The following is a 26885-nucleotide window of genomic DNA, read 5'->3' on the forward strand; positions in this document are numbered from 1 at the left end:
ATACACATGGTGGTGGTCTGAAAAAGCAGTCTGCACATGGGCTTTTTAAAAAAAATCTGAAAAGTGGTTTCATAATGTGTCAGTCTGTAAAAGTGATTTTCACTTGCCAAAAGAAAAGAGCAGTAAGTGTGCATTCAAATTGGCAAAGAAATTTCGTTTTGGGACTAATGTGAAAACATGACTCTGTGTGCAAATAGGAATTACAGGCAGAGATTTATTGCGTTTTGCTCTGGTGATTTCACAGTTGCATTAGTAGGAAAAAGGGGGAGCGATTTTTTTGGTGCAGAAGCAGACTCTTAGCACACACCCAGCTCCTTTCAATGTATAATCATGCACAGTATTTAGAAGCGAGTGGGGTTTTGAGGTTTCAGTCTGTAATGCAAATACATTCAGCATCACTAAGGCTGGTTGCCCTTGCTGGAGTGTAGCAGTCTGGACATGGGCTTTTTAAAAAATCTGAAAAGTGGTTTCATAATGTGTCAGTCTGTAAAAGTGATTTTCACTTGCCAAAAAAAAAGAGCAGTAAGTGTGCATTCAAATTGGCAAAGAAATTTCGTTTTGTGACTATTGTGAAAAGAAATGTAGTAATATATTTAAATAAAATAAAGGAATTTTTTTTTTAGTTTTTTTCAGGTATTGCTGAAGAGCAGTGAACAAAATTTAAGATGCCTACAAAATCCAGAGTTCAAAAAACGCACAAAAAAAACCTATATTTGAAGACAACTAGAGGACCAAAGTTAGTAGAAGATGCTGATGTTGGGAAAAACAAAAAATCTTCTGGTAAGCAGAAAAAACAATTTTTAAAAAATATATTCAAAAGAATGAAAAATGTACAAAATGTCTGTACTCGAAAGGATGTTTTTAAAAAAAAAGGAGAGGAAAAAATTGACAATTTAGTTAATGCGAATATACCTTCAGCAACTGAAAAGATTAATATAAATAGAAAAACAGCGTTTAAAGAGATACGTAGAAAAATGTTTCAGAGAAGAGTTATGTCTAATTTGATGAAGGATGTGAAGAAATATAAGAAAAAGACAAAGTTTTATAAAAGAAAAAAAGAAATAGAAGCCATTGCAGCAAAGGCATTAGAATTAAAAAGGAAACTATTCATATTAATTTTGAATAGGATGCGTACATTAGACAAAATGGTTAATGTACTGAAATCACATAGCAAAAGGAAAAGAGTAGTGAACAGAACAAACTTTTGTAAAGTGTTTTTAGGAAAGTGGATGCATAGTTCAAGTAGTGAACCTTTTTTTAATGAAGAGAGCTATTTTCAAAGTAATAGTTTGCTGCATGCAGTTGACACCAGAGGTCGTTCATACGAAGTAAAAAATGGTTGCATAATGGAGAAGGAGATAATGGTTCCAAGAGATGAGGTACAAGTGATGGCAGATGAGGCAATGGGGAGACGTCCTAAAGCCCCAGTGTACACTTGGAATTGTAGTAGTATTTGCACTGTGCGTCAGGAATCTATTGACAAATTTCGAGAGTTTCTAAGAGAATATAGTAAAAAAAGTATAAAACAGAAGATTAAGGTGCTTCAAAATCTGGATCCATGCAGAGTGAGAGAGAATACTGGTTTGCAGGGTCATTCTCTGGCTTGTCTATCTAGAAAAGTGTGCAATAGTGTTTTCCATCATTTTAGGATGCTGGCTGTTCATCATACTGAAATGAGAAAGTTTGTGAGACGGTTGTATTTTGTCAAAAGTCCAGCAATAAAGTTAAATGAATTGAATAGGGCTCTGTTCCGAGGAACGGTATCAGATGTAGAGAAGGTTGTTGATGAAATTCAGTTTTGTTACTTTGGTCCTGAACAAAACAGTGCAGAGAAGGACACAGTAAATGAGGAAGAAGTGGAAGAGAATGTAGAACCCTCTGTAAGTTACACATTTAATGATCACATAACAAAATTTGCAATTGTCTCTAATGAAAGACCAAATTTTACTTGTATTTGTTGCCGCAGAACTCATTATAGAAAACAAACTAGGAATGTTGATCTCTACAGAAAGAGTGAAAATGAAGATAATTATAAGTGGAAGGATTTTGCCACATATATATTTCTAGAAAATTGTTTTGATTTGGGTGAAGATCAGCGTATTTGTAAATACTGTTACAACAAGTTAGAGGAAAATAGAATGCCGACCAGAGCTGTACATAATAATTTAGAATTGGATGCTATTCCTGCTGAACTTTCTGAATTAAATACATATGAGTCTATACTCATTCAATGTGTTCATCCGTTCCAGACCATAGTACGTATGGAGCCCAAAACTGGTAAATTACCTCCTTCAGATTTACTGAGAGGTTTAAAAGGTAGAGTGGTGTATTTGCCCTTGGATTTGAAAAAAAATATGGAAACTATTGATGCGGATACTTTGGAAACTGAACCATTAGTTATTCTGGTTAATGGTGTACCTACAAAGAATAAGAAGATTTGGCAGGAGCTGGTAGATGTGCGGAAAGTACAAAGAGCAAATTTGTATTTGAAAAGGAATAACAAATGGTATGAATCAATTTATATAGAAGAAGAAGAAGAAGAAGATTTACAAGAAGACACAGAAACACCAACTGGACAAATTGAAAAAGTGGACAAGTCAAAGGAAGAAGAAATTTATGAACATTTTAGCATACATCCTCTTCATTCAAAAGAAGTTATGGGAGACAATATTGATCTCTTTCAGATGAAGAAAGCAAAAGGAACTCCCGTGAGTGTATGGGAGGAGAGCTTGGAAGCTCGATGTTTTCCCCAGCTGTTTCCTAAAGGAAAAGGAGGACGATACGATGAACGTCCAGAACAGATTCCAGCTTCTGAGTATCGGACTACAAGACTATATGCTGAAGATCCCAGATTTCGACAAAGTATTCCTTATTTGTTCCATCTTTTATTTGAAAGCGACTTGTCTGCACTGTCTTATGCAGTAAATCACATTTTAAAAAGTGGAGTACATTTACAAAATGTGTCTGATAAGGATTTTATGGAGAAAGTGCAGCACCGAGATGATCATTTGGAAACACAACTTATCAATCTGATGGCTTGTCAGCGTGGGACAAATGAATATTGGTACCGACGCCATGGTGAATTAAAATGCATGTTACGGAATTTAGGAACACCAACATGGTTCGTTACCCTAAGCTGTGCGGAGTACGCTTGGGATGATTTACTGGATTTTCTACGAGAGGCAAATTCAAACATTAAAAACATCGAATACAAAACAGCAGGAGAACTGTGCTCATTGGATCCGGTTAATGTTTGCAGATATTTCAATCATAGATTTGAGGCTATGATGTCCTTCATCTGCAATAAAAAAAATCCACCTCTTGGAGAAGTAGTGGATTTCTTTTGGAGAAAAGAGTACCAGGCAAGAGGTGCTCCTCATATTCATATGCTGTTGTGGATCAAGGATGCCCCAAAGTTTGGAACAGATACTGATGAAGCAGTGTTATCTTACATTGAAGAATATGCAACATGTGCTATACCAAAAAGCACAGAAGAGAAAAAGTTAAAGGAGCAAGTTTTACGTTTCCAAAGTCATCGGTGTGGAAAATACTGTCGACGGAAATACAAGAGCAAAGATAAATACTACACTAAATGTCGATTTGGATTTCCAAGACCTGTTCTTTCAAATGGAAGAGTCAACAGTTTTATGTCAGCTGTGAGACATACTATCACAAGAAAATCACCTAAGAATACCTACAACCTTAAAAGAAAAGAAGAATCAAAAAATATAAATGACTACAACCCAGTGATTTTATCCATGTGGAATGCTAACATGGATATACAGTATGTAGCTGACAATTCCATTGCTGTTGCTCGATATGTAACGTCTTACATTACGAAATCAGAAAAAACAGAATTGAAGGAAATGTGGGAAGAGATTTCTCACGAGAAGACTGTCAGTAAGAAGCTGTACAGTTTCAGTTTGAAGATGTTATCGCATCGAGAAATTGGATCCTACGAATGTTCAGATAGGTTATCTTCTGCAAGTCTCTACTCGAAGTCAAGAAGAATAATTTGGGCAAGTTTAGGCCTTGCAGCAATGAGAAATCGGGTACTGAAATCTGTTGGAGAAATTGAATATTTGGCCGAGAATGACCCAGAAAGTACAGATATTTTGAAATCAAATATGTTGGACACATATTATCCCAAGAGAAGTCATCATCTGGAGAACATGTGTCTCTATGAAGTGCTGCAGAACTACATTTATTCACGGAAAGCCGCAGAAGACATCAACAATGGAAAATATAAAGTCGTTGGTGAGGAAGGATGTTTGGTGAAGCAAACAAAAGGAAGTTTGATAAATCACAGGAAGCTGAGTTGCGACACTACTGACAAGAAGGAATTTTACTACTTGGCTCTTTTACAGTTGTTTAAACCATGGCGTACAGAGGATGAACTACTGGGAGAATTTCAATGCTATGAAGATTCTTTTAATGCTTGCAAAGACAGCATACAATGCAGTACATTCTCAAGTTATCTGCAAATGTTAAATGAAGAAATTGAACAGGAAACTACAATTGCAGCAGAAATAGCTAGAGACAGTTCTCAGGACAGCCAAAGTTCAGGAACACTCAGTCAAGATCCCCTAGGACAACCAATCGTTGAAAATGAAGCATCAATAGCCATGAATGAAGTGGAAACGGCTATGAATCAAGCTCAAGAAGAATTTATTAACTTAGAAAATTTGGAAAGACAACTGAATCAAGAGCAGCAACAAATTTATGAAGAGATCAGAAACAAAATTGATCACGGATTTCTACATGAAAAAAAAGAGTGCTCATGCACATCATTTCATCCAATCAGGATGTATGTAAGCGGACAAGCTGGAACTGGAAAAAGTTTCCTTATAAAAGTCATCAGAAGCTACCTACAGCAAAAAACAGATTCTACTTTGTCTTGTGTGGTTACTGCTCCAACTGGGTTAGCAGCATATAACATAAAAGGAATCACTTTACATCGTTTGCTAATGTTACCAGTGGAGCATGAGAACAAAATACAATACAACAAGCTAACTGGAGAAGCATCCTTGGAAGTTTCAAGAGTATTGAAGAAGATGCAAGTTCTCATTATTGATGAGGTGAGCATGGTATCAAACTTAATGCTTGCCTTTGTGCATTTAAGAATGCAGCAAATTTTGAAGACAGACTATGACATGTTATTTGGTGGAAAACACGTCATAGTTTTTGGAGATCTTTTGCAACTTACTCCAGTTAAAGGACAACCAGTGTTTAATACTGTCACACATGAAGACACGAAGAAGTCATTGGGAAGCATCGGAAATACAAATATTTGGTCCTTCTTTGAGTACAAGGAACTTACTACTAATATGAGGCAAGCAAACGATGAAGAATATGGAAGTATTCTGAAAGATATCAGAATTGGACTACTCACAGAAGTTGGCAAAAAAGCATTACAGAGTCGGCTGCTACATAATTTATTTCCAAAGGAAGAAATAGTTGCAGAGAAAATATACAAGAACATTGCAGAAAACAAAAGTGTCATCTGCTTAATGCCAACTCTACGTGAATGCTCAATATTTAATGAGGAGCTTTTGAAATTGGAAAAGGAAGAGATCAGGAAATTGGAAGCAGTGGACAAAATTGAGGATGGAAGAATTACTGTCACAGTAACAGGCAGAATAAAAAATAAATTGGATTCACTAGAGAAGAACATCTCCAAAACAGCTGGATTAGAAAAAAATCTATATGTTTGCATGAACTGTAGAGTATTTTTAAGGAGAAATTTGGATGTTGAAAAAGGTTTAGTTAATGGAGCTATGGGAAGAGTTGTGGGTTTTATTAATTATCAGAAAAAAGATGGAATTGAATGTTTAAAAATAAAATTTGATCAGATAGAAGAAGTTAAAGACATTTGTCGTTGTACAGTTCGTTTCATGCTTGTGAAAGACTTATATGTGCGTAGGAAGCAGTTTCCGTTTTCTCTAGCATATGCTGTAACTATTCACAAGTCTCAAGGATTGACTGTAGATTGTGCATTTGTGAACATTGGTTCTACTGTGTTCAAAGAAGGTATGGCATATGTTGCTTTGTCACGAGTGAAAACATTATCAGGTTTATTCATGATAGACTTTGATGACTCAAAAGTTAGTGCTGATACAAATTGTGTAAAGGAGTATAATAGATTAAGAAGAAGCTATGCTCCTCATTTAGGTCAGTATCCTGTGTTGGAGAAACGTGTAGTTTCTCGTAAAAGGAGAAATGAGAATATCTGTGATGACGATGTAGAGAGGAGGAAAAAAAAGAGGAGTGATGTAATTGCAAGCAAAAACAAAAAGGAAAATGAAGAACAGGTTGTAGGATGTCATTTTGAAAATAGCTCTGGTGTCAACTGCTACGCAAATGTAGTGCTGAATGTTGCATTTTATCTGGAAAGTTTGCAAGAGCAGATAATAGTAAATCATGGAAAAAGTTTCTGTTCTGTGCTGAGTCTCCTTTTTGAAAAGCTGAGTATTGATAAAACTGAAATAGAAAGTGCAACTGAAATTAGAAAACTTTTAGATGTATGTTCAGGACGAACACAGTTTTCTCAAAATGTACAGCAAGACGCACAGGAATTTTTGATGTATTTTCTTCAGGTACTGGAAGAAGAAGGGGTTCCCATTGATATTTTATTTGGTCTCTCTTATAAATGGGAACATAGTTGTGAAAACTGTTATAATATATGTGGCTCTAATGTTGATAATGAAAGGTTTATTTATTTGACATTGCCAGAGAGTAAAACAGTCACTTTTGCAAAATTAGTTAAAGATGCTAATCATAGCATGAAATGCGGTGAGTGTCAATCTGACATGTTTTCAACATTAATTTTAAAGGAATACGGACAGTATGTAATTTTAATGATGCAACGATGTAGAGCTGATGGTTCAAAATTGGATACTTTAATAAAGAAGTTTACAGGACAGCAATTATCAATTTCAGGAAAAACTTTTGTAACTGTTGCAATTATTTTCCATGATGGACCTACTGTTACTTCTGGACATTACACAGTTTATCTTAAATGTGAAAAAGGCTGGACACTGTGTAATGATTCCCATTTGATTTTCAAACAACGTTTGCCGTTTGATTTAGCAAATTCCTATCTAATCTTCCTGAAACCTAAATTTTAGAGAGACTTGGCAAGATCTGGACACAATAATTTTACCATTTTACTGGATTACCATTGGAATTTTCAAAAAAAAAGATTTTTTAAATTATCATTTGGCCTAATGGAAAGATAACCAATTGTAATGTGGACTTTTTTAATTTTTAAAGAAACATTCAAAAACCAATAATTAAGAGAAAATCGGTAACATCTGCACAATTTAAATTTTGGAATGTTATTGGAGTGCCATGGGAAATTTTTTCAAAAAAGATTTTTAAAATTACTATTTGGCCATGCGGAAAAGTAACCAATTCTATTGTGGACTTAATAAATTATTAAAAAAAATTTCGGGAACCAAAATGTTACAGAGAATCGGTGAGATCTGGACAAATTAAACTTTAGAATTTTATTGGATTACCATTGGAAATTTAATCAAAAAAGAATTTTAAAATTACTATTTGGCCTAAAGGAAATGGAACCAGATGTATTGTGGAGTTATTTGAGATATAATATTGTGATTATACTTCTGAAACAAAAATATCAGACGGTATTTTAAAGAAATAAGTATTGATATTAGATGATATTTTTTAAGAATATTATGCATTTCTATAAAGCTAAGTTTAAGTAAAAAGAAATTCTGGGCTTTTTTAATACAATCTTTGAGATTGTTATGTTTTTTTTTGCCCGCTGTTAAATGATGAATGCAATTGCTTTCACAATTTATAGTGAAATGCAATATATTCTGAAAACAGCAAAAATAAGGCAAAAATATTTTTGGGTAAATATGTAAATATGTGTACTGTATTTTAAAATGTTTAAAAAATATTAATACTTTTTTCCTTTTTTTTCAGATTGATTTAGAAAATTTGCGAAAACTAGAACCATTTTTAAAGCAATTTTTTAAAAAAAAAACAAATGAATAAATATGTTTTTTGAGTGGGTATGGTAAGTCAATAATAATAATTGTAGTGTCTGAAAGACCTTGTAATGTGATAATTGATTTTTAGTGTTTTTTTTAAAAAAAAAAAAAAAAATTACGCGCACCGTACGCGTACGGTAAAAAAAAAACAAAAAAAAGTTTTTAAAAACATATGTAAAAAAAAGATGAAAGATAAGGTTGGCTCTTAAAAGAGCCGTTGTGTTCATGCAGGGACAGAGGAAAGAAAGATTGGGAATATTAGATGGTACGACAAGTGTGCTGATCTATTTTATTGTTCACTAGGGAAATACTGGTCTCCCTATAAGTAATTAGATCATGACAATTGGCGCACCGTACTTCAACCCTCGCAAACCGAGGGTTAATTTCCAGAGGGCCAGCAAAAGGAGATGCTCCCCCCACAGATGAAGGGCTCACCTGACTTGCAGAAGCAGGACTCGGCCATGCAGATGATGGTCCAGGCTGAGCTGCTGTGGATGTACTTGGATGACTTACTGAAGGGTTACCTCCTGTAATTAGAGCATGTGTCCTTTTGTGTACATCCTTGAGGTGTCTCATCATGGTATGATTCCCAAAGGAATACTTCCTGTCAGGATTTCCTCTTGAAAGTACACGCTGACACAGCTTACAAGTAACTAAGGGTGCATTTACCTTTTGCTGGCCTTCAGGAAAAGTAAAATAATCCCATACATAAGAGGTCTTTTGTTTCCTCGCTCTCTGCCTCAAGGTAGTGCTGCTAGTGCTAGCCTGACTCTCAGAAGGGCTCTGCTGTTCTGCCATCGTATCACAAAGACAACCCAGCTCCTTCTCCTAAGGGATCACAAGCAGAAATGAGGGGAATGGGTGTGGTGTAGGAGAGTTCTAGAACTGAAAGTAGTTTCAACCAATCAAAAGTTGTGTTTCATGAACACATGACCTACCGTACGCTTACGGTACGCTTACGGTACGCTTACGGCAAAAGTACGCGTGCGCGTAAAAAAGACACGCGCTTGCGCGCATGCGCTTAACAGTCACTCCCCGATACTTCCGCGTAACGTGCGCGTGTAGCGTACACGTTTACGCGTCCCACGCGGAGTACGCGCGGCTACGCAAATTGCGCAAAAATACGCAAGCAGCGTAGATAAATTACGGGCGTTGCGTAAACCGTACGCTTACCGTAAGCTTACGGTACGCGTACTAAAAAATAATAAAAAAAAATAGAAAAAAATGTACTGCAAATAAATTTTACATGTTTATTTTATAAAATATATTAAAAAAACATATTAAAGAATTTTAAAAATTTAATCATAGTCTTTATAAAAGGTAAGAAAATAAAAATAAAAATATGTTTAAAAAAATAGAAGAAAAAAAAAAAAATTAGCATTTAAAAAACCTTGCAAATTCACTGAAAAAACCATGGGTTTCACACACGTTATAGTTAGGAATTAGCATTTAAAAAACCTTAGAAATTCACTGAAAAAACCATAGGTTTCACACACGTTATAGTTAGGAATTAGCATTTAAAAAACCTTAGAAATTCAGTGAAAAAAACATAGGTTTCACACATGTTATAGTTAGCTGGACATTTTACTCGTAAAAAACCAATGAAATTCCCCCGTTATAGTTAGTTCAGCTAACTATAACTCGCGCGCCCGCAATGCACTGCTGATGACGTCACATATTACATCACTCATGACATGGTCAGTGACATCACTCATGACATCACTGATGACATCTCAAATGACATCACTGATGACATCACTGATGACCTCATCCATGTGATAGAGTGGCAGACCTCCTCTCACCCTAATATAACCTTTGATACACACATTCAAAAATAGAGACTAAACTTTTCAAAACAATGGACATACCAATACCAGTTACAACAACCTCTTCAGTAATTCTAAGATCCACATACACATCCACTCATTCACCAACAGTCCTATACAGTCACTCATACATGTACTCACTCATCATATGTACTCATACACCTAAACATCCTGTAACACAATGCCACTCATCCATAGAGCTACTCACACACATAGTCACTCATGCTAATAAAGGATCAAACATACATTTACTTGCATATACAGTAATACACACACCACCACACTTACTTCTACGGAAACTTAAACATACTTAGTTTTTTAATCAATCACTTATAGAAGCACATACTTATTCATTCAGGAACTCTTTCAATCTCTCACTCTCACATATACTCACATATATACACCAATAGTCACATATACTAGTTTAAAACATATGTAGTTACTCGTAAAGACACTATTGAGACAGTCATTCACTCACTAACACACCCATACACACACTCATCCACCCATGCAGTCCTGCACACATGCTGTGTTCAACACATACAAACAGTGAGTCACTCATTCATGCACCTATGCACTACGTCATACCCCCCACCAAACCATGCAGACACTCATACTGATACTCAAAAAACCAACTAATAACCTATATAGACACCCATGTAGCTACTCACCAACCCATGCAGCCACTTATACACAAAGTGAGAGACTGATACAGATATTTACATATTTAAACTTTACTCACTAAGCCATGTATTCACTATGATACACTTAATCAGTCAGTTACACAATCAATTTTTCAAAAACAAATCATCCATTTAGACACTTATATACCCATTTATTCTTCCATCGACCTTGAGATATACATATATAAAACATATTTAATTTTCAGAAAAAAACACATTCACTGGATGATGTCATCAGTGATGTCATTTGAGATGTCATCAGTGATGTCATGAGTGATGTCACTGACCATGTCATGAGTGATGTAATATGTGACGTCATCAGCAGTGCATTGCGGGCGCGCGAGTTATAGTTAGCTGAACTAACTATAACGGGGGAATTTCATTGGTTTTTTACGAGTAAAATGTCCAGCTAACTATAACATGTGTGAAACCTATGTTTTTTTCACTGAATAGATAGATAGATAGATAGAGATGTGTGAATGCCGGGTCTGGTGGCTCAGTGGACGAAGGCGTCTGCTGCAGGGGCCTGTGTTCAACCTCATGGTCACCGTTTTTTTTTTTTGCTCTAGCCCCGCCCCCTCTCCCACTGACCCCGCCCCCACCGGTGCGGCCCTCGGCCACAAACCACCCTGTAAATTTGGCCCCCGAGAGAAAGTTTGTGAGTACCCCTGATTTAGACACTTATTTACCCGTTTATTCTTCCATTAACCTTTAGATATACATATATAAAAAATATTTATTTTACAGAAAGACACATATTCACTGGATGATGTCATCAGTGATGTAATATGTGACATCATCAGCAGTGGTTTGCGGTCGCGCGAGTTATAGTTACCTGAACTAACTATAACGGGGGAATTTCAATGGTTTTTTACGAGTGAAATGTCCAGCTAACTATAACATGTGTGAAACCTAGGGTTTTTTCAGTGAATTTGCAAGGTTTTTTAAATGCTAATTTCTAACTATAAAGTGTGTGAAACCTATGGTTTTTTTAGTGAATTTGTAAGGTTTTTTAAATGCTAATTTATGTATGTATTATTATACTTTTTATATATTTATTTTACAATAAACTACCTATGTATATAGTTATAGATTGACTGTATCCTGTAATAAAACAGTTTAAAATGTTTGTTGTTTTTTTTTAAGGGTTTTTCACCGTGCGCGCACCCCGCGATTTAAAAAAAATAAAAAATGTTTTTTTCACCCTTCGGGGTCCTTCAGGGACCCCCTGACAAAGGCTAGAGGGTCAGGAACTCTCTACCCTGCCCCCTTTTCACGCTCTCCACCTTCCTTTTTCACTGTCACACACAAAATGGCGTCCGACACTTCCTGATTTCGACCGATTCGAATGTTGACTGACATCTAACCACCAATCAGAATTACGCTCGCTCACGGCACTGTGCACGCACGGTGCGCGCATATAGATATTTATGTACTTTTAACTGCAATTTTCTCAGGAACTACTGAACAGATTGACACCATATATGCAAAAGGCACATGCCTGACCTGAGGACTACCTCTTTGCCAAATTTCAAGTAATTCTGTTCAGCCGTTCGGGCTGTACCTTCGACTAAAGGTCCTATGGGAAAATGCATGGGGAAAACGCGTTTTGGGACCCCCCTTTTTTCTCAGTCCCTGCTTGACGAATCACCCGGAGACTCTCAGGGTAGGAGCTGAGCGGAGCGCCCCATTAGTTTTGAAAATTTCGCGAGGATTCGTCAACCGGTGCCAAAGTTATTCAAAATAGAATTTTCAGATTTCCTATGGGAACTCGGTCCTAACTATAACTATCTACTGGCGACCGCCAGTAGATAATATATATATATACCCATATATATATATATTCACTGAAAAAACCATAGGTTTCACACATGTTATAGTTATCTGGACATTTTACTGATAAAAAACCAATGAAATTCCCCCGTTATAGTTACTGTAGGCAACTATAACTCACGCGACCGCAATCCTCTGCTGATGCTAATACTGTATTTAGACACTTATTTGCCCATATCTTCTTCCATTAAATTTTAGCTATACATATATTACAAATATTTTTTTTTCATAAAGACACATATGTCATCAGCAGAGGATTACGGTCGCGTGAGTTATAGTTGCCTACAGTAACTATAACGGGGGAATTTCATTGGTTTTTTATCAGTAAAATGTCCAGATAACTATAACATGTGTGAAACCTATGGTTTTTTCAGTGAATTAGCAAGGTTTTTTAAATGCTATTTCCTAACTATAACGTGTGTGAAACCTATGGTTTTTTCAGTGAATTTGTACGGTTTTTTAAATGCTAAGTTACTTTACGCCATTTGTGGCGTGCGCGCCCACTTAACGCAGTTCGTTCCGTGCACGGTTTTTATCAACTTTAATAAGCCCTGTACATTTGGTGGCCTTCGGCCACCAAAAGCACAGGGGGTGAGGTCAATGTGGATAGTGTTTTTTTTATTTCGATTTTATAATTTCATGTTGCCAAAATTACGTTTTTTTTCTCTATTAATAAGCCCTGCACATTTGGTGGCCTGCGGCCACCAAAAGCACAGGGGGTGGGGTAAGTGTGGATAGTGTTTTTTTTATTTTTATTTTTTTACCGTAAGCGTACGGTAAGCTTACGGTAAGCGTACGGTAAGCGTACGGTAAGCGTACCCCGTGAAATTGCCGAAAAAAAAATAAAACCGTTTTTGCTCTTGGGGGATGTTTGGGGACTCCCTCAACATGACTATGTGGGAGGGAGTTGTCAAAACAGCCCCGTAACATGTTTTTGGCCATCATGTTTGATAAACAACACTCAGTGCGAGAGACAAAATGGCGGACGCCGCTTCCTGGTTTCGGCCGATTCGAATGTTTACTAAGATCTAAGAGCCAATCAGAATCGCGCTCGCGCACGCCACCGTAAGCTTACGGTAAGCGTACGGTAAGCGTACGGTAAGCGTACCGTAAGCGGGCTCAGATATATATATTGATTTAAAGGCTATTTTCTCAGAATCTACTGAACAGATTTACACCAAACATACAAAAGGCACTTCCTTGACCTAGGGACTACCTCTCTGCCAAATTTCTAGTAATTCTGTTCAGCCGTTCGGGCTGTAGCTCGTTCTAAAGGTCCTATGGAAAAATGCATGGGAAAAACGCGTTTTGGGACCCCCCTTTTATCTCAGCCCCCGCTTGACGAATCCCCCCGAGACTTTCAGGGTAGGAGCGGAGCGTAGCGCCCCACCTATTTTGAGAAATTCGCGAGGATTCGTCGACCGGCGCCAAAGTTATTCAAAATAGAATGTTGAGGTTTTCCTATGGAAACGTGGTCCTAACTATAACTACCTACTGGCGACCGCCAGTAGGTAATATAGATATATATATATATATATATCACCTACTGGCGGTCGCCAGTAGGTAGTTATAGTTAGGACCTATTATCCATAGGAATTCCGCAACATTCTATTTGGAATAACTTTGGCGCCGGTTGACGAATCTTCGCGAAATCTTCAAAACTGGTGGGGCGCTCCAGTCCGCTCCTATCCTGAAAGTCTCGGGGTGATTCGTCAAGCGGGGGCCGAGAAATGAGGGGGGTCCCAAAACATGTTTTCCCCATGCAATTTTCCATCTGAACCGTTAATCGCAGCTGCAGCCCGCACTGCTGAAAGGAATTACACCACATTTGGCAGAAAGGTAGACCTTGGTTCAGAGTCGTGGCTTTTGCTTAAATGGTGTAAATCCATTCAGTAGTTCCTGAGAAAATCATAGATATATCTATATGGCCTCGGAGGATCCGCGCACCCTATGCGCACCCAGCGCGCACCCTCCCGATCACGAGCTGCATGCTAATTGGCTGTCAACACTCCAAATCAGGAAATGTTGGCAGCCATCTTGTGCCACGGTAGAACTGAGGCACAAGAAACCTAATAAAAAAACACGCAAAACGCGAAAAGAGGGCAGGGTAGAAACACCCTGACCCCCTAGGCCTACTCAGGGTGTTTTTAAAAAAAATTAAAATCGGCAAAATCCGCGCTGGGAGCGCAGATCCTGCCGATCCCCCCAAAAAACCGAAGCGTGGGCTCCCGCGCTTCAATGCTAATTAGCCCCCGGGGGCCAAATCTCGGGGGCATGTTAATAATAAAGTGTGGGGGGCCCAATCCCCCCCCCACACTGCCCCAGGGACCGCCACCCCCTTGGCAAAGTATGAATAATTGCGGGGGGCACACAACTCCCCCACAGCCCGGGGGACCGCCACCCCCGGGGCTTAATAGTTTAATGTGGGGGGGCCTCTAAGGCCCCCCGGGTCCCAGGGCTCGACTTTATTAACATTGCGGGGGCAGCACACAGCCCCCCGCAGCCCCGGGGACTGCCATACCCCGGGGCTTTTTAAAAATAAATAAATACCCTGTGTGGGGGGCTCAAGCCCCTCCACATGTCCCGGGGACCGTCACCTCCCCGGGGCACTAAAGATTCAAATTGGGGGGGTCCGTGACGAACACCCCAGCCCCGGGGACCACCACTCCCTGGGGTTTTGTAAAATATGGGAGGGGGCCACACGGCCCCCCTCCTGGAGCCTTGTTGTGCCCCTGGGAATGCCACCCCCCAGGGCCGGCTCCTGCAGTGTCCCGGGGTACCCACCACCGGGACACTGTAGTTTGCTATGGCAGGGCGGGAGCCTCATGGCTCCGGCCCTGTCATAGCAAACTGCCTTGCTATTTGGAAGAGAGAGCAGGAAACCTGCTCTCTCTTCCAAATAGCAAAGCAAATTGCTTTTCCACAGGGGGAGCTGCATCTTAGCAGCTCTCCGTGTGGAAAAGCAATGCCGGCTCCCACAAGAGGCGGGGAGCCGGCGGGACTGCGGGGGATTGGAGACCCCCCCACGGTCCCCAATGGAGAGGGCCAGCCCCGGGGGATGGGGCCCGGGGCTAGAAGAGGCCTGGGAGGGGGGCCACGTGCCCCCCCTACCCAAAATGTAATTAAAAAAAAAAAAAGGCTGGTCCCGGGGGAGGGGGTCCCCGGGCCATAAATGGCCTAAGGAGGGGGACAAGCCAGCCCCCTTCCAATATAAAAAATAATTTTTATAAAAGGGCCATGCCCGGGGGGATGGGGTCCCCGGGGCCAATTATGGCCTCGGGAGGGGGGCCATGCGAGCCCTTTCCAGAATTTTTAATTTAAAAAAATGTATTAGGGGGCAGGCCCTGGGGGATGGGGTCCCCAGGGCCAAAATATTAGGAAAAGAATAACAAAAAAAAAAGAAAAAGACCAGCTTCGCGCCGGAGGACACGCCCCATTCATGTAGCACTCTGCAAATGTGCCCCCTGGTGCGTTTGCAGAGGGGGAACGAATTCCCTTTGAATACTGGGGGTCCCTGGGGGCCAATCAGTCCACCAGAAACATCCAGTATGCGCCAGGGGGCTGCGTTGCAGAGAGGTGGTCTAAGGCTACGCCCCTTTTTACACCACTCTGCAACGCAGCTCTGTGGCACTTACTGGAGGTAGCTGGTGGGCTAGTTGCACCCCAGGGACCCTCAATTCAAGGGGAGTTAATCCCCCAACTTAAAACGCACCACGGGCGCGTTTGCACAGTGGTGAAGGGAGGGGGGTGTCTGAGTTCACATGTGTGCAAACACATCCTGTGGCGCGGTTTAACTTGGGGAATTAATTCCTTGTCAATCCTGAGGGTCCCTGGGGGCCAACTAGCCCCCAGGGACCCTCCAGTAAGCGCCACAGAGCTGCGTTGCAGAGTGTTGTAAAAAGGGGCGTGGCCTCTGAACACCTCTCTGCAGCGCAGCCCCCTGGCGCATACTGGAGGTACCTGGTGGGCTAGTTGGCCCCCAGGGACCCTCAGGATTGACAAGGAATTAATTCCCCAACTTAAACCACGCCACAGGATGTGTTTGCAGACATGTCACCTCAGACCACGCCCCCTTCCTTCAACACTGTGCAAACACACCCTGTGGCGCGTTTTAAGTTGGTGAATTAATTCTCTTTCAATACTGAGGGTCCCTAAGGGCCAAATAGCCCAACAGGTATCTCCAGTGTGCGCCAGGGAGCTGCGTTGCAGACAGGTGTTCAGAGGCCATGCCCCCTTTTACACCTCTCTGCAACACAGCTCTGTGGTGCTTATTGGAGGTACCTAGTGGGCTAGTTTGACCCTAGGGACCCTTATGATTCAAGGGTACTTAATCTCTCAACTTAGAATGGCCAGAGGGCGGGTTTACACTGTGGTGAAGAGAGGGGATGGGGCCTGAGGTAATGTGTGCAAACACGCCCTGTGGCGCGTTTTAAGTTGGGGAAAAAATTCCCCTTCAATCCTGAGGGACCATGGGGGCCAAGTAGTCCACTAGGTGCTTCCAGGAAGCGCCACTGCGCTGCGTTGCAGAGAGGTGGTGCACGCTGTGCCCCTTTTTACATCTCTCTGCTACGCAGCTCTGTGGCACTTAGTGGATGTACCTACTGGGCTAGTTGGACTCTAGGGAGCCTCAGGATTGAAGGGGAATAATTTCCCCAACTTAAAACGTGCCACAGGGCGTGTTTGCACAGTGGTGAAGGGAGGGGATGGTGTAGGAAAGTGTCTCTATATATACTGGACCGAAGTAAACTCAGCCGAACTACAAATTCCGATTTACTCACCTGTTATCAGGAGAGACCTCAGTGTTGCATTTTTGAGCCCAGTACTGATCCTGAAAAGTAATTCTAACTGTACTTACCAGTAACTTGAATTTCCTTCCGTAGGCTAACATTGATTTGTTTCACTTGGAAATTCTTTTAAGTGTTGAGTTTTGGAACTTTAAAATATTCCTCTAAAATCAGCCGAACTACGAATTCCGATTTACTCACCTGTTATCAGGAGAGACATCAGTGCTGCATCTTTGAGCCCAGTACTGATCCTGAAAATGAATTTGAACCGTACTTACCAGTAACTTGAATTTCCTTCCATGGGATATCATTGCCTGCTTTTTGCTGAAAAAGTTTCTAAGTGTTGATTTTTGAAACTTATAAATATTCCTCTAAAATCAGTCGAACTATGAATTACGATTTACTCACCTGTTATCAGGAGAGACCTCAGTGCTGCATCTTTGAGCCCAGTACTGATCCTGAAAAGTAATTCTAACCGTACTTACCAGTAACTTGTATTTCCTTCCATAGGAATCCATTGTCTGATTTTCACCAGAAAAGTTTCTGTCAATTTTCAAAACTACAAATATTCCTTAAAAATCACCTGTATGACTTAAACGCATTCTTTCAACTGTTTACAGGAGATGCACCAGTGCTGGATCCAGGATCCACAACTGAGTAAGAAAAAGTAACGATAACACTACTTACCTGCTAAGTGAATTTCCTCCCATAGGATAACATTGGTGATTCTATGTGAAAAGGTTTTGAAGTGTCAACTTTTAAAATACAATAATATTCCTTAAAAATCACTACTGTAACCAAAACGCTTTTACTCAACTGTTTACAAGAGATGTCCCAGGACTGAATCTAGGATCCAGTCCTGTGGTTAGAAAAGTAATCCATAAAGTAACTAATTGCATTTAACTAGAAATTCCCATTGAGCTCAATGTTGCATTGTGTTTGAAATTGTGTTGCCTATTGCAACAAACTGTAACTATTGCATTCAAAAAGTCTATTGCCTATTTGAAAAGTATTTAACTAAAGTAATTCATTCTGAGAAAGTATATTTTGTAATGTAATGTATAATGTAAATATGTCATTTAAAAAATAAAATATCTAAAAATAAATAGTTTCAAAAAATGGAGTTAATCAGTATCAAAAAAATAAATAAATATAACAATTAATACATTTAAAAATTGTTCTTTACAAAACCTTTAAAATTCACTGAAAAAACCATAGGTTTCAGGGGCGTTATAGTTAGGAATTAGCATTTAAAAAACTTTAGAAATTCACTGAAAAAATCATAGGTTTCAGGGGTGTTATAGTTAGCTGGACATTTCACTCGTACAAAACCATAGAAATTCCTCCATTATAGTTAGTTCTACTAACTATAACTCGCGCGCCCACAGTCCACTGCTGAAGATGTCACATATTACATCATTCATGACATGGTCAGTGACATCACTGATGACATCTCAAATGACATCACTGATGACATCACTGATGACATCATCCACGTGACAATCAGATACACCTCATCATACACTAGTATAACCTTTCATCACTCACTGTAAAATACAGAGTACCTTATTTGAATCCTTTGACACACCAATATAAGTTTAAAAAAACCCACTCAGTGATTGTTAGATCTACACACACATCTAAACACTTACATATAAATTCATTCATACATGCTGACAAAGATTAATAGAACAATATCAAATATACTTAAACACCTATATCGACATTACACACCAGCACACATCCTATTCACTTATGGAGTTATCCAACTCACTTATGCAAACAATGGAACATACTTACATTAAGTCAGCTACAGACTTATACAAACGCAACCTTTACTTATTCATGTAGATAGTAACTCATACTTAGTGTGTTATAAAATCACTAGTACAAGTATACCGTTATCCATACAGTCACTCATATAATATCTAAGTGTAATGTATACTTATTTATATACAAAAAATGTCACATACACTGCCTTTTATTTTTCTAGTTTGTTGGACATGTTCCATTCAGAGATATATTTGCACAACACCACACCCATAAAGATATTCTCTCATGCAAACAACAGTTATAACATGCAGTCTTATCCTCACATACCGACTGAATCAACTTTTCACACATCTTTGGCCAGTCACACACCCTACCACCAAACCACAGACACATTCACTGTCCCATGCAAATACTCAGTTAACTAATCAATAACTAATATACACTTTCACGTAGCTAGTAACCAACTGGTGCAGCAGTTTACACAACAACTGACAAAGTGATACAGATATTTACACAGTTTAGTCACTATCCAAAATATTTAGTGAGGCACTATAAAATACTCAAGTAAACAGCCAATCACACTGCTACTAAATCCACCATCAAGTTATTTATATATCCACTCATTCATCAATGCAGATTGCTATCTATATATAATACATATTTAAATAACAAACCAAATCACATTTACTGGATGATGTCATCAGTGATGTCATCAGGGAGGTAATTTGAGAAGTCATCAGTGATTCAGTGATGTCACTGACCATGTCATGAATGATGTAATATGTGACATCATCAGCAATGGATTGGGGCACGCGAGTTATAGTTAGTAGAACTAACTATAACGGAGGAATTTGTATGGTGTTGTACGAGTGAAATGTCCAGCTAACTAGAACACCCCTGAAACATATGGTTTTTTCTGTGAATTTATATATATATATATATATATATATTACCTACTGGCGGTCGCCAGTAGGTAGTTATAGTTAGGACCACGTTTCCATAGGAAATCCGCAACATTCTATTTTGAATAACTTTGGCGCCGGTCGACGAATCCTCGTGAATTTTTCAAAATAGGTGGGGCGCTACGCTCCGCTCCTACCCTGAAAGTCTCGGGGGGATTCATCAAGCGGGGGCTGAGATAAAAGGGGGGTCCCAAAACGCGTTTTTCCCATGCATTTTTCCATAGGACCTTTAGACAGGGCTACAGCCCGAACGGCTGAACAGAATTACTAGAAATTTGGCAGAGAGGTAGTCCTCAGGTCAAGGAAGTGCCTTCTGTAGGTTTGGTGTAAATCTGTTCAGTAGATTCTGAGAAAATAGCCTTTAAATCAATATATATATCTGAGCCAGCTTACAGTGCGCTTACGGTACACTTACCGTACGCGTACGGTGGCGTGCGCGAGCGCGATTCTGATTGGCTCTTAGATCTTAGTAAACATTCGAATCGGCCGAAACCAGGAAGCGGCGGCCGCCATTTTCTCTCTCGCACTGAGAGTTAGGTTTTAAAATAAAGCCCAAAAACATGTAAAGGGGCTGTTTAGACAGCTCCCACACACATAGCCATGTTGAGGGAGTCCCCAAAGATCCCCCAAGGCCAAAAATGGCATTTTTATTTTTTCGCTAATTTCACCGATAAAAAATTATCCAAAATAAAAAACTATCCACACTCTCCCTACCCCGTGTGCATTCGGTAGCCGAAGGCCACCAATTGTGCATGGCTTAATAGAGCATTGTGATAAACTACAATATTTTAAAAATAAAAAAATAAAAGAAAAAATTATCCACATTCTCTCCACCCCGTGTGCAAATGGTGCCCGAAGGGCACCATTTGTGCATGGCTTATAAAAATTACGAAAAATTAAAATATTACCTTTCAAAACGAAGTGCATCATATGTCCTCCATGTGCGCACGGTGCGCGAAGCGCATCGTGCGTACATGGCCCATCTAGCGTAACGTGGGCACGCGGTGCGCGTAGCGCACCGTGTGCCCACCGTGCGTGCACGGCACTAACTGCGTAAAGTGGGCGCGCGGTGCGCGAAGCGCACCGCGTGCTCACCGTGCGCGCACGGACGAACTGCGTTAAGTGGGCGCGCACGCCACGAATGGCGTAAAGTAACTTAGCATTTAAAAAACCGTACAAATTCACTGAAAAAACCATAGGTTTCACACACGTTATAGTTAGGAATTAGCATTTAAAAAACCTTGCAAATTCACTGAAAAAACCATAGGTTTCACACATGTTATAGTTAGCGGAAATTTTACTGATAAAAAACCAGTGAAATTCTCCCGTTATAGTTAGTGCAGGCAACTATAACTCACGCGACCGCAATCTTCTGCTGATGACATATGTGTCTTTATGAAAAAAAAATATTTGTAATATATGTATAGCTAAAAATGTATGGAAGAAGACATGGGCAAATAAGTGTCTAAATACAGTATTAGCATCAGCAGAGGATTGCAGTCGCGTGAGTTATAGTTGCCTGCACTAACTATAACGGGTGAATTTCACTGGTTTTTTATCAGTAAAATTTCCGCTAACTATAACATGTGTGAAACCTATGGTTTTTTCAGTGAATATATATATATATATATAGAGAGAGAGAGAGAGAGAGAGAGAGAGAGAGAGAGAGAGAGAGAGCGATAGCGAGAGGTGTAAAAGTGTACATGTTTTGGAATGATTTTGACTGATTCATGACACCACAAGTTTACGAAGTGATATCTTTTTCAATGGCCGCCCGCAGTACCAATATTTTATCACCCACAGTTGGCAGCAGGCGAAAGTATTATGGGCCATAATCTACAATAGGTACTTACTAGATCTTGTACACACTTCAGTGTATGTAAAGGTAAAATATATTTGATGCAGACCTGAAATATTCTGAACCTTGTAGCCACATGAATCATTATTCCTGGGGAATAAAAGCCCTTTCCATCCATCTAGACAGCACCTATGGCCTGCCTGCTGGTTGGGTTGCTACCTTTAGTTTTGTGGTACTACTAATGGCTGCATGGTGTGAGCAACAGCTTTGACTGGTGTTCAATGGCTCTTTTGCATTCTAGGTCAAATGGAATGACAGAGTGCAGCGTGCGGGCTCAGGCAATACTCTATGCCGAATGACCGTTGCTTGTGAATAGTGAGTTTGGAGCAACAAGGTCTGGGTACAAGGTGTGGCTGTAGGCCATGCCCGGTGCATATTAACGGCACAGCATGGCCTAAAAGATCTGAACATAGGGCAAGTAATAGGGCAAGGTATAGGCCAAGTACTTGCACCTAGTGCCTACTGTGCACAGTTGAAAAATATGCAAAGTTGACTTGGAGCACAAGGACTGGTCGGGGCCATGAACTTAGGCCATGTCCAGCACGCAGTCACTGCTTAGCCTGATTGAGGCTTTATACAGTAGATTCCTTGACAGGAAAGGGATGGGTGCAGGGCATGGTTAGAAGTCTTGCCCTGCACATAAGAGCAGGGTCATTACACAGGGCAATTTTCCAAGAAAAAGACTTGTTCAACAGAGGATTTTGTACTTTCTATACAAATTGAAATATTTCACATTACCATCTAACTCCACATTAAGATCCAAAAGTTAAAACTTTTGCTTCTATTCCATGCCACCTTTTCTGAGTATCACAATATTCATTCTCTATAATGGGAGGAGATGTCTTACGTTCACAGAATGGGACCGAGTTGCTCCATCCAGTTGCTGTACAGTCTCGATAGGTCACTCTGCTGATCATTTGGTACCTGGAAACAAATACTGCTCTTTAGAACTCAATGCAACATGACTATGTTGACATTCTTGACTGAAATGATGATGCTCTGAGGACAGTTATACATCCATTAGAGGACAATAACATACATTATGCATACATTTTCCAATAATTGACAGAAACGTATAGCTTGCTACAATTCTACATAACAGTAATAATGAATAGTGGGCAAAAATTAAACATTATTTGAAATTAATAGTATGTCTTAAATCTGATATTCAGACCTGCCTGACTTTTACCACTGACAAGTATGTGTTTAGTTATAGTTATTACATATTTGCATTTGTTTCTTATTTATTCAATGGAAATGTAAGATAGAAAACAAAACATATAAATCAAAAGGTTATGAAGTTCCTAACAGGAGAAGAAGAGGATGGAAGAAGCCTGAAGCTTCTGATCAGAGGATTTGATTCCTTTGGAGCAAGAGTACTCACACACCCAAATGGGTGTCATATTTCATCATCGGGCCGCTTCTCGCTGGGCCAGTGCTGCAATGCCCAATGGGCCCTGCGGGGGGAATGGAGGGGCTCTTTGATGGAATATTTTAGTATTTTTTCCTGATGTGAAGAGTGAGGTGCAGTGATGGGTGTGATAAAGTGAGTGCGCTGGTTTAGTGCGGGATTAAAAATAATTAAGGGATACCCAAAATTAGTTTAGTATGTGAGTCCCCCTGTTACCTTTAAAAACAATGAATGGCTAGAAATGGATACAATAGTCCAAACTAGCGCTGTAAGTAATAATTAACCCTTTCACTGTTAAACCTTATCCCCCCTGTGCTAAGCCTTTTTTTGGCTATTTAGGGTACTTCGCGCTTAGGCCTCTGTAACTTTATGTCCACATAAGGTACCCACACCAAATTTTCGTCCTTTTCTTCCAACCGCATGAAGATTTTAAAGGTACTCAGAGTTTTAAATCCCAAAACTGACATGCTGATCGAACGGGAAATGGGTGTCAACAAGGCGTGGTGATATCTACTGAGCCAGTGACTTTATTGACATTAAAACTAAAACTGGACCACCTTATTAGCTTGATTGTCTTCTTAGTGGATCAAGTCTCCTCGCTACAGCAAAGATGTTTGCTGTGCTGCTGCAATAAAGAACAAAGGACACACAACTGATGGACGGAGTGCAGAACAAATCAAAACATTCACCCCCTGTGAGAAGTTGGCCTGGCACATGCTGGTCACTAGTTATAGTGGCCACCTTGCACCAGTCCAATTCGACTCTTATGGTAGATAGGTTTAAGACAATCTTTTAAAGAAAGCTATCCTAGTGGTAGCTGTGGAGAGGAGCCTTCAGGCTAAGTCTCAGAGGAATGTAAAGCAGATTGTTTTACCTTATAATCTCTTGAATTACCAAATGAAAGGACACCACACAGGTATATATATCAAATATATATGAATTTATTACTAGACACACTCTACTAATCTCATTATGAGATTAGAAGTCAGGAACATATGCAAATATCAACGTTTCACAATAAGTTAAGCACAAATATGGCTGGGGCCCTAGGGGCGTACCAGACCATATACTAAAAAAGAGGTTTAGGAAAGCCGACTTGCAAGGGGACAAGGCCTAGGGCCTGTAGAATCGCTGGGGCTTCACTAATCCACCCAAGGCAGGTAAGTAAAAGACCCACGGGAGACGCGTGCAGTGTGAGAACACAGCCGCGGGTTCCCTATTGATTTCAATGGAGCAAGTCGCGGTTGTATTTTAAAGTTTAAGGGTACTTCTAGGAAGTCTACAAGCAAGTCACTTACAGGGTAAGTAGTTTGAGGGCCAACACCCACTGGAGCACTGGAGTGCACGAGTTACCTCACCCAGGTAAGCCGGGTGCATAGGTGTCTTTTGGTGTCGGGTCGCGTCGTCATTTTCAATGGAAGCCGAAGAAGTTTTGCTGCTTGTGAAGACTGAAGAAGTGTCCGGTGGAATCCAAGGCTGGATTCAAGATGAAGAAGACCTGAAAGCAGAAGGGACAGTGTTCACAGTCACTTGCCAGTGACCCGGGTCCAGGAAGATGGATGCCCACGGAAGTCGGTGATTTCAGGTGATCAAGGGTGTTTTGACTCTTCAGCCACTAGGTCCAGGAGGTGTCGAAGACAACCAGGAGCTGGGTTTGGAGTGTACCACAAAGTCTGCAGCTTACTGAGGTGTCGGCAACCGAATTGGAGCCAACAAGCCTTGGCAACAGCAAGTCTCAGGGAAAATGAAGAAAATCAGCGGTGCAGACCAGCAAGGTCTGAGGGACTCACCCAGCGACGGTAAGTCAGGGCAGGTCTGGAGCAACCAGGGGAGCCCTTTGGTTTGATGAGAAAGTCTTCAGGGGACCCACAAGCCAACAGGCAAGGGATCGCAGAAGACGCCTCGTGAGGATTCACTTCACAGGAGCCCACGGTCACTTGGGACAAGGTAGGCCTCTGATTTTCAAGGGAAATTCTGCTGGAGGCTTGGACCACACGTGGTCCAATGCTCAAGTTCATAGAACGTCGTGAAGGGGTTGCACTTGACAATAGTGCACGGTACCCGGGTATTGCTGTTCCTCGTCACTCGTGGGGTCCACTCGCCTCAGCTTTGCTGGGGACTCACAATGGGCGTCATGAAGTCAGGAAATCCACTTCTGGTGAATTGGCAGGGTGACTGAGCGTGACCAGGATTTCACCTATAAATAGAGTCATTGTGTTCTCCGCTAGGGAGGGGAATGACATGAATGTTGGGGGTGGCGCAGATGGTGGTAGCCAAAGATTCCAGTGCCAGGATAAAGAGAAGTGGGAACCAGAATTGAGCTAGAGACACCACCCCACAATGCTGCACTACCGAAAAGAGGTAATCTCACTCAACTCTGACAAAAGCCTTCTTAGCATCAATGGACACCGCCAGCTTCTTCTACTCATCCAGTCTAACGCTCCAGAGGATATGTGACAGAAGCTGAGCTGACAAGGTGCAGTGAGAGATAAACCCAACCTAGTCCCTATGGACCAAAGAGTGTCTCACCCTCTTGAGTCTATTGGCCAACACCTTGGTGTCCACATTCAACAGGGATATTGGGTGGTAGATGGAACAGGCCAGTAGGTCCTTATCTGGTTTGGGGATGAGAGTCATAGATGCTCTATTAGCCTCTGAGAGAATAGAGTGAGGCAGGGTCTCCTCTGAGTACACTTTGCAGAGGAGGGGAGCCAGCACTTCTTTGTTGATCTTATAATATTCAGATGGATGGCCATCAAGCCCCAGGGCCATGCCATAGGGCAAGTCATCAATGGCCTCCAGTAGTTCTTCTGGGGTGATGTCTGCTTCTAAGGCCTGACTCTGGTTGGTCATAAGACAAGCCAATATGGTGCAGGACAGAAAGTCTTCAACTACATCTGTGGAGCAAATTGTGTCAGAGGAGTAGAAAGTTGCATAATAGGACTCCAAAACATCCAGTGGGTGAGCACAGAGTTGGCCATATGCCTGTCAGATGGCTGGTATGGTGCGTGAAGTGTTCTAGGAATGACCTCCCCCTCCACCTGTGCACATCTACCTCTCTGAGTGTATTGAGGAAGCAGCTGTGGACCTGGATTTTCGACCGTCACATCTCTCTGACTGAGGATCACTCAAACCACACAGCGCCTGGAGACCCCACGGGTGACAAGTCGTGCTTTATAAGCCCTGACAATTGAGTGATTGTTGCCGCAACTGCAGCACCAGGAGGAGGCTTCCTTCTCCCCACGCTTGTAATAGCGTTGCTCAAGGTGGAACAGTGCCATTTCAGCACAAGAGGTGTAAAGGGCGCTATGGTCATATTTGGCCTGCAACCATGCCCTTAGCATACCTGGCAAAGTGAACTGGGAGAATGGGGCCATAAGAGAGGCAAGGGTGGATCTCAAATGTAGTTATTTGCACGAGGCCTCTCACTTCCGCTGAGAAGTGTTATGCATCAGGTCACCTCTTACCATTGCCTTTCCTGCAGCCCACCGGATACCTGGTGAATCTTTGGACCCAATTGTTCACATGATGCGCAGACAGAATATCGATTTTTAAATCTCAAGTTGCACAAATATCATTTGGGGAATCCAGGGAAACCCTTATTGCCATCAAATATTTCGAAAACCGGGACACCAGCTGCGCTAATTCACCTTTCAAGCATTCAACTAAGGCGGCTTGACAAGTTCGTATGTTTAAAATGCGTCAAATTGGGCGGAGCCAGTATATTCTTAGTG

The 26885-nt window shown here is 40.8% G+C and overlaps 1 protein-coding gene across 2 annotated transcripts in view; it reads right to left on the reverse strand.

The window, feature by feature from the left end:
* Positions 1-26885, reverse strand: part of LOC146833911 (complement factor H-like) — a 601647-nt gene that overhangs the window by 490220 nt on the left and 84542 nt on the right. For both annotated transcript variants that reach the window (XM_085601821.1, XM_085601820.1), the window contains exon 4: positions 22588-22664. In XM_085601821.1, the coding sequence (XP_085457947.1) occupies positions 22588-22664 (77 nt within the window). The remainder of the gene's footprint in view (positions 1-22587; positions 22665-26885) is intronic.

This window comes from Triturus cristatus, chromosome 4_2, assembly GCF_964204655.1.
Source record: "Triturus cristatus chromosome 4_2, aTriCri1.1, whole genome shotgun sequence".
Taxonomy (NCBI): domain Eukaryota; kingdom Metazoa; phylum Chordata; class Amphibia; order Caudata; family Salamandridae; genus Triturus; species Triturus cristatus.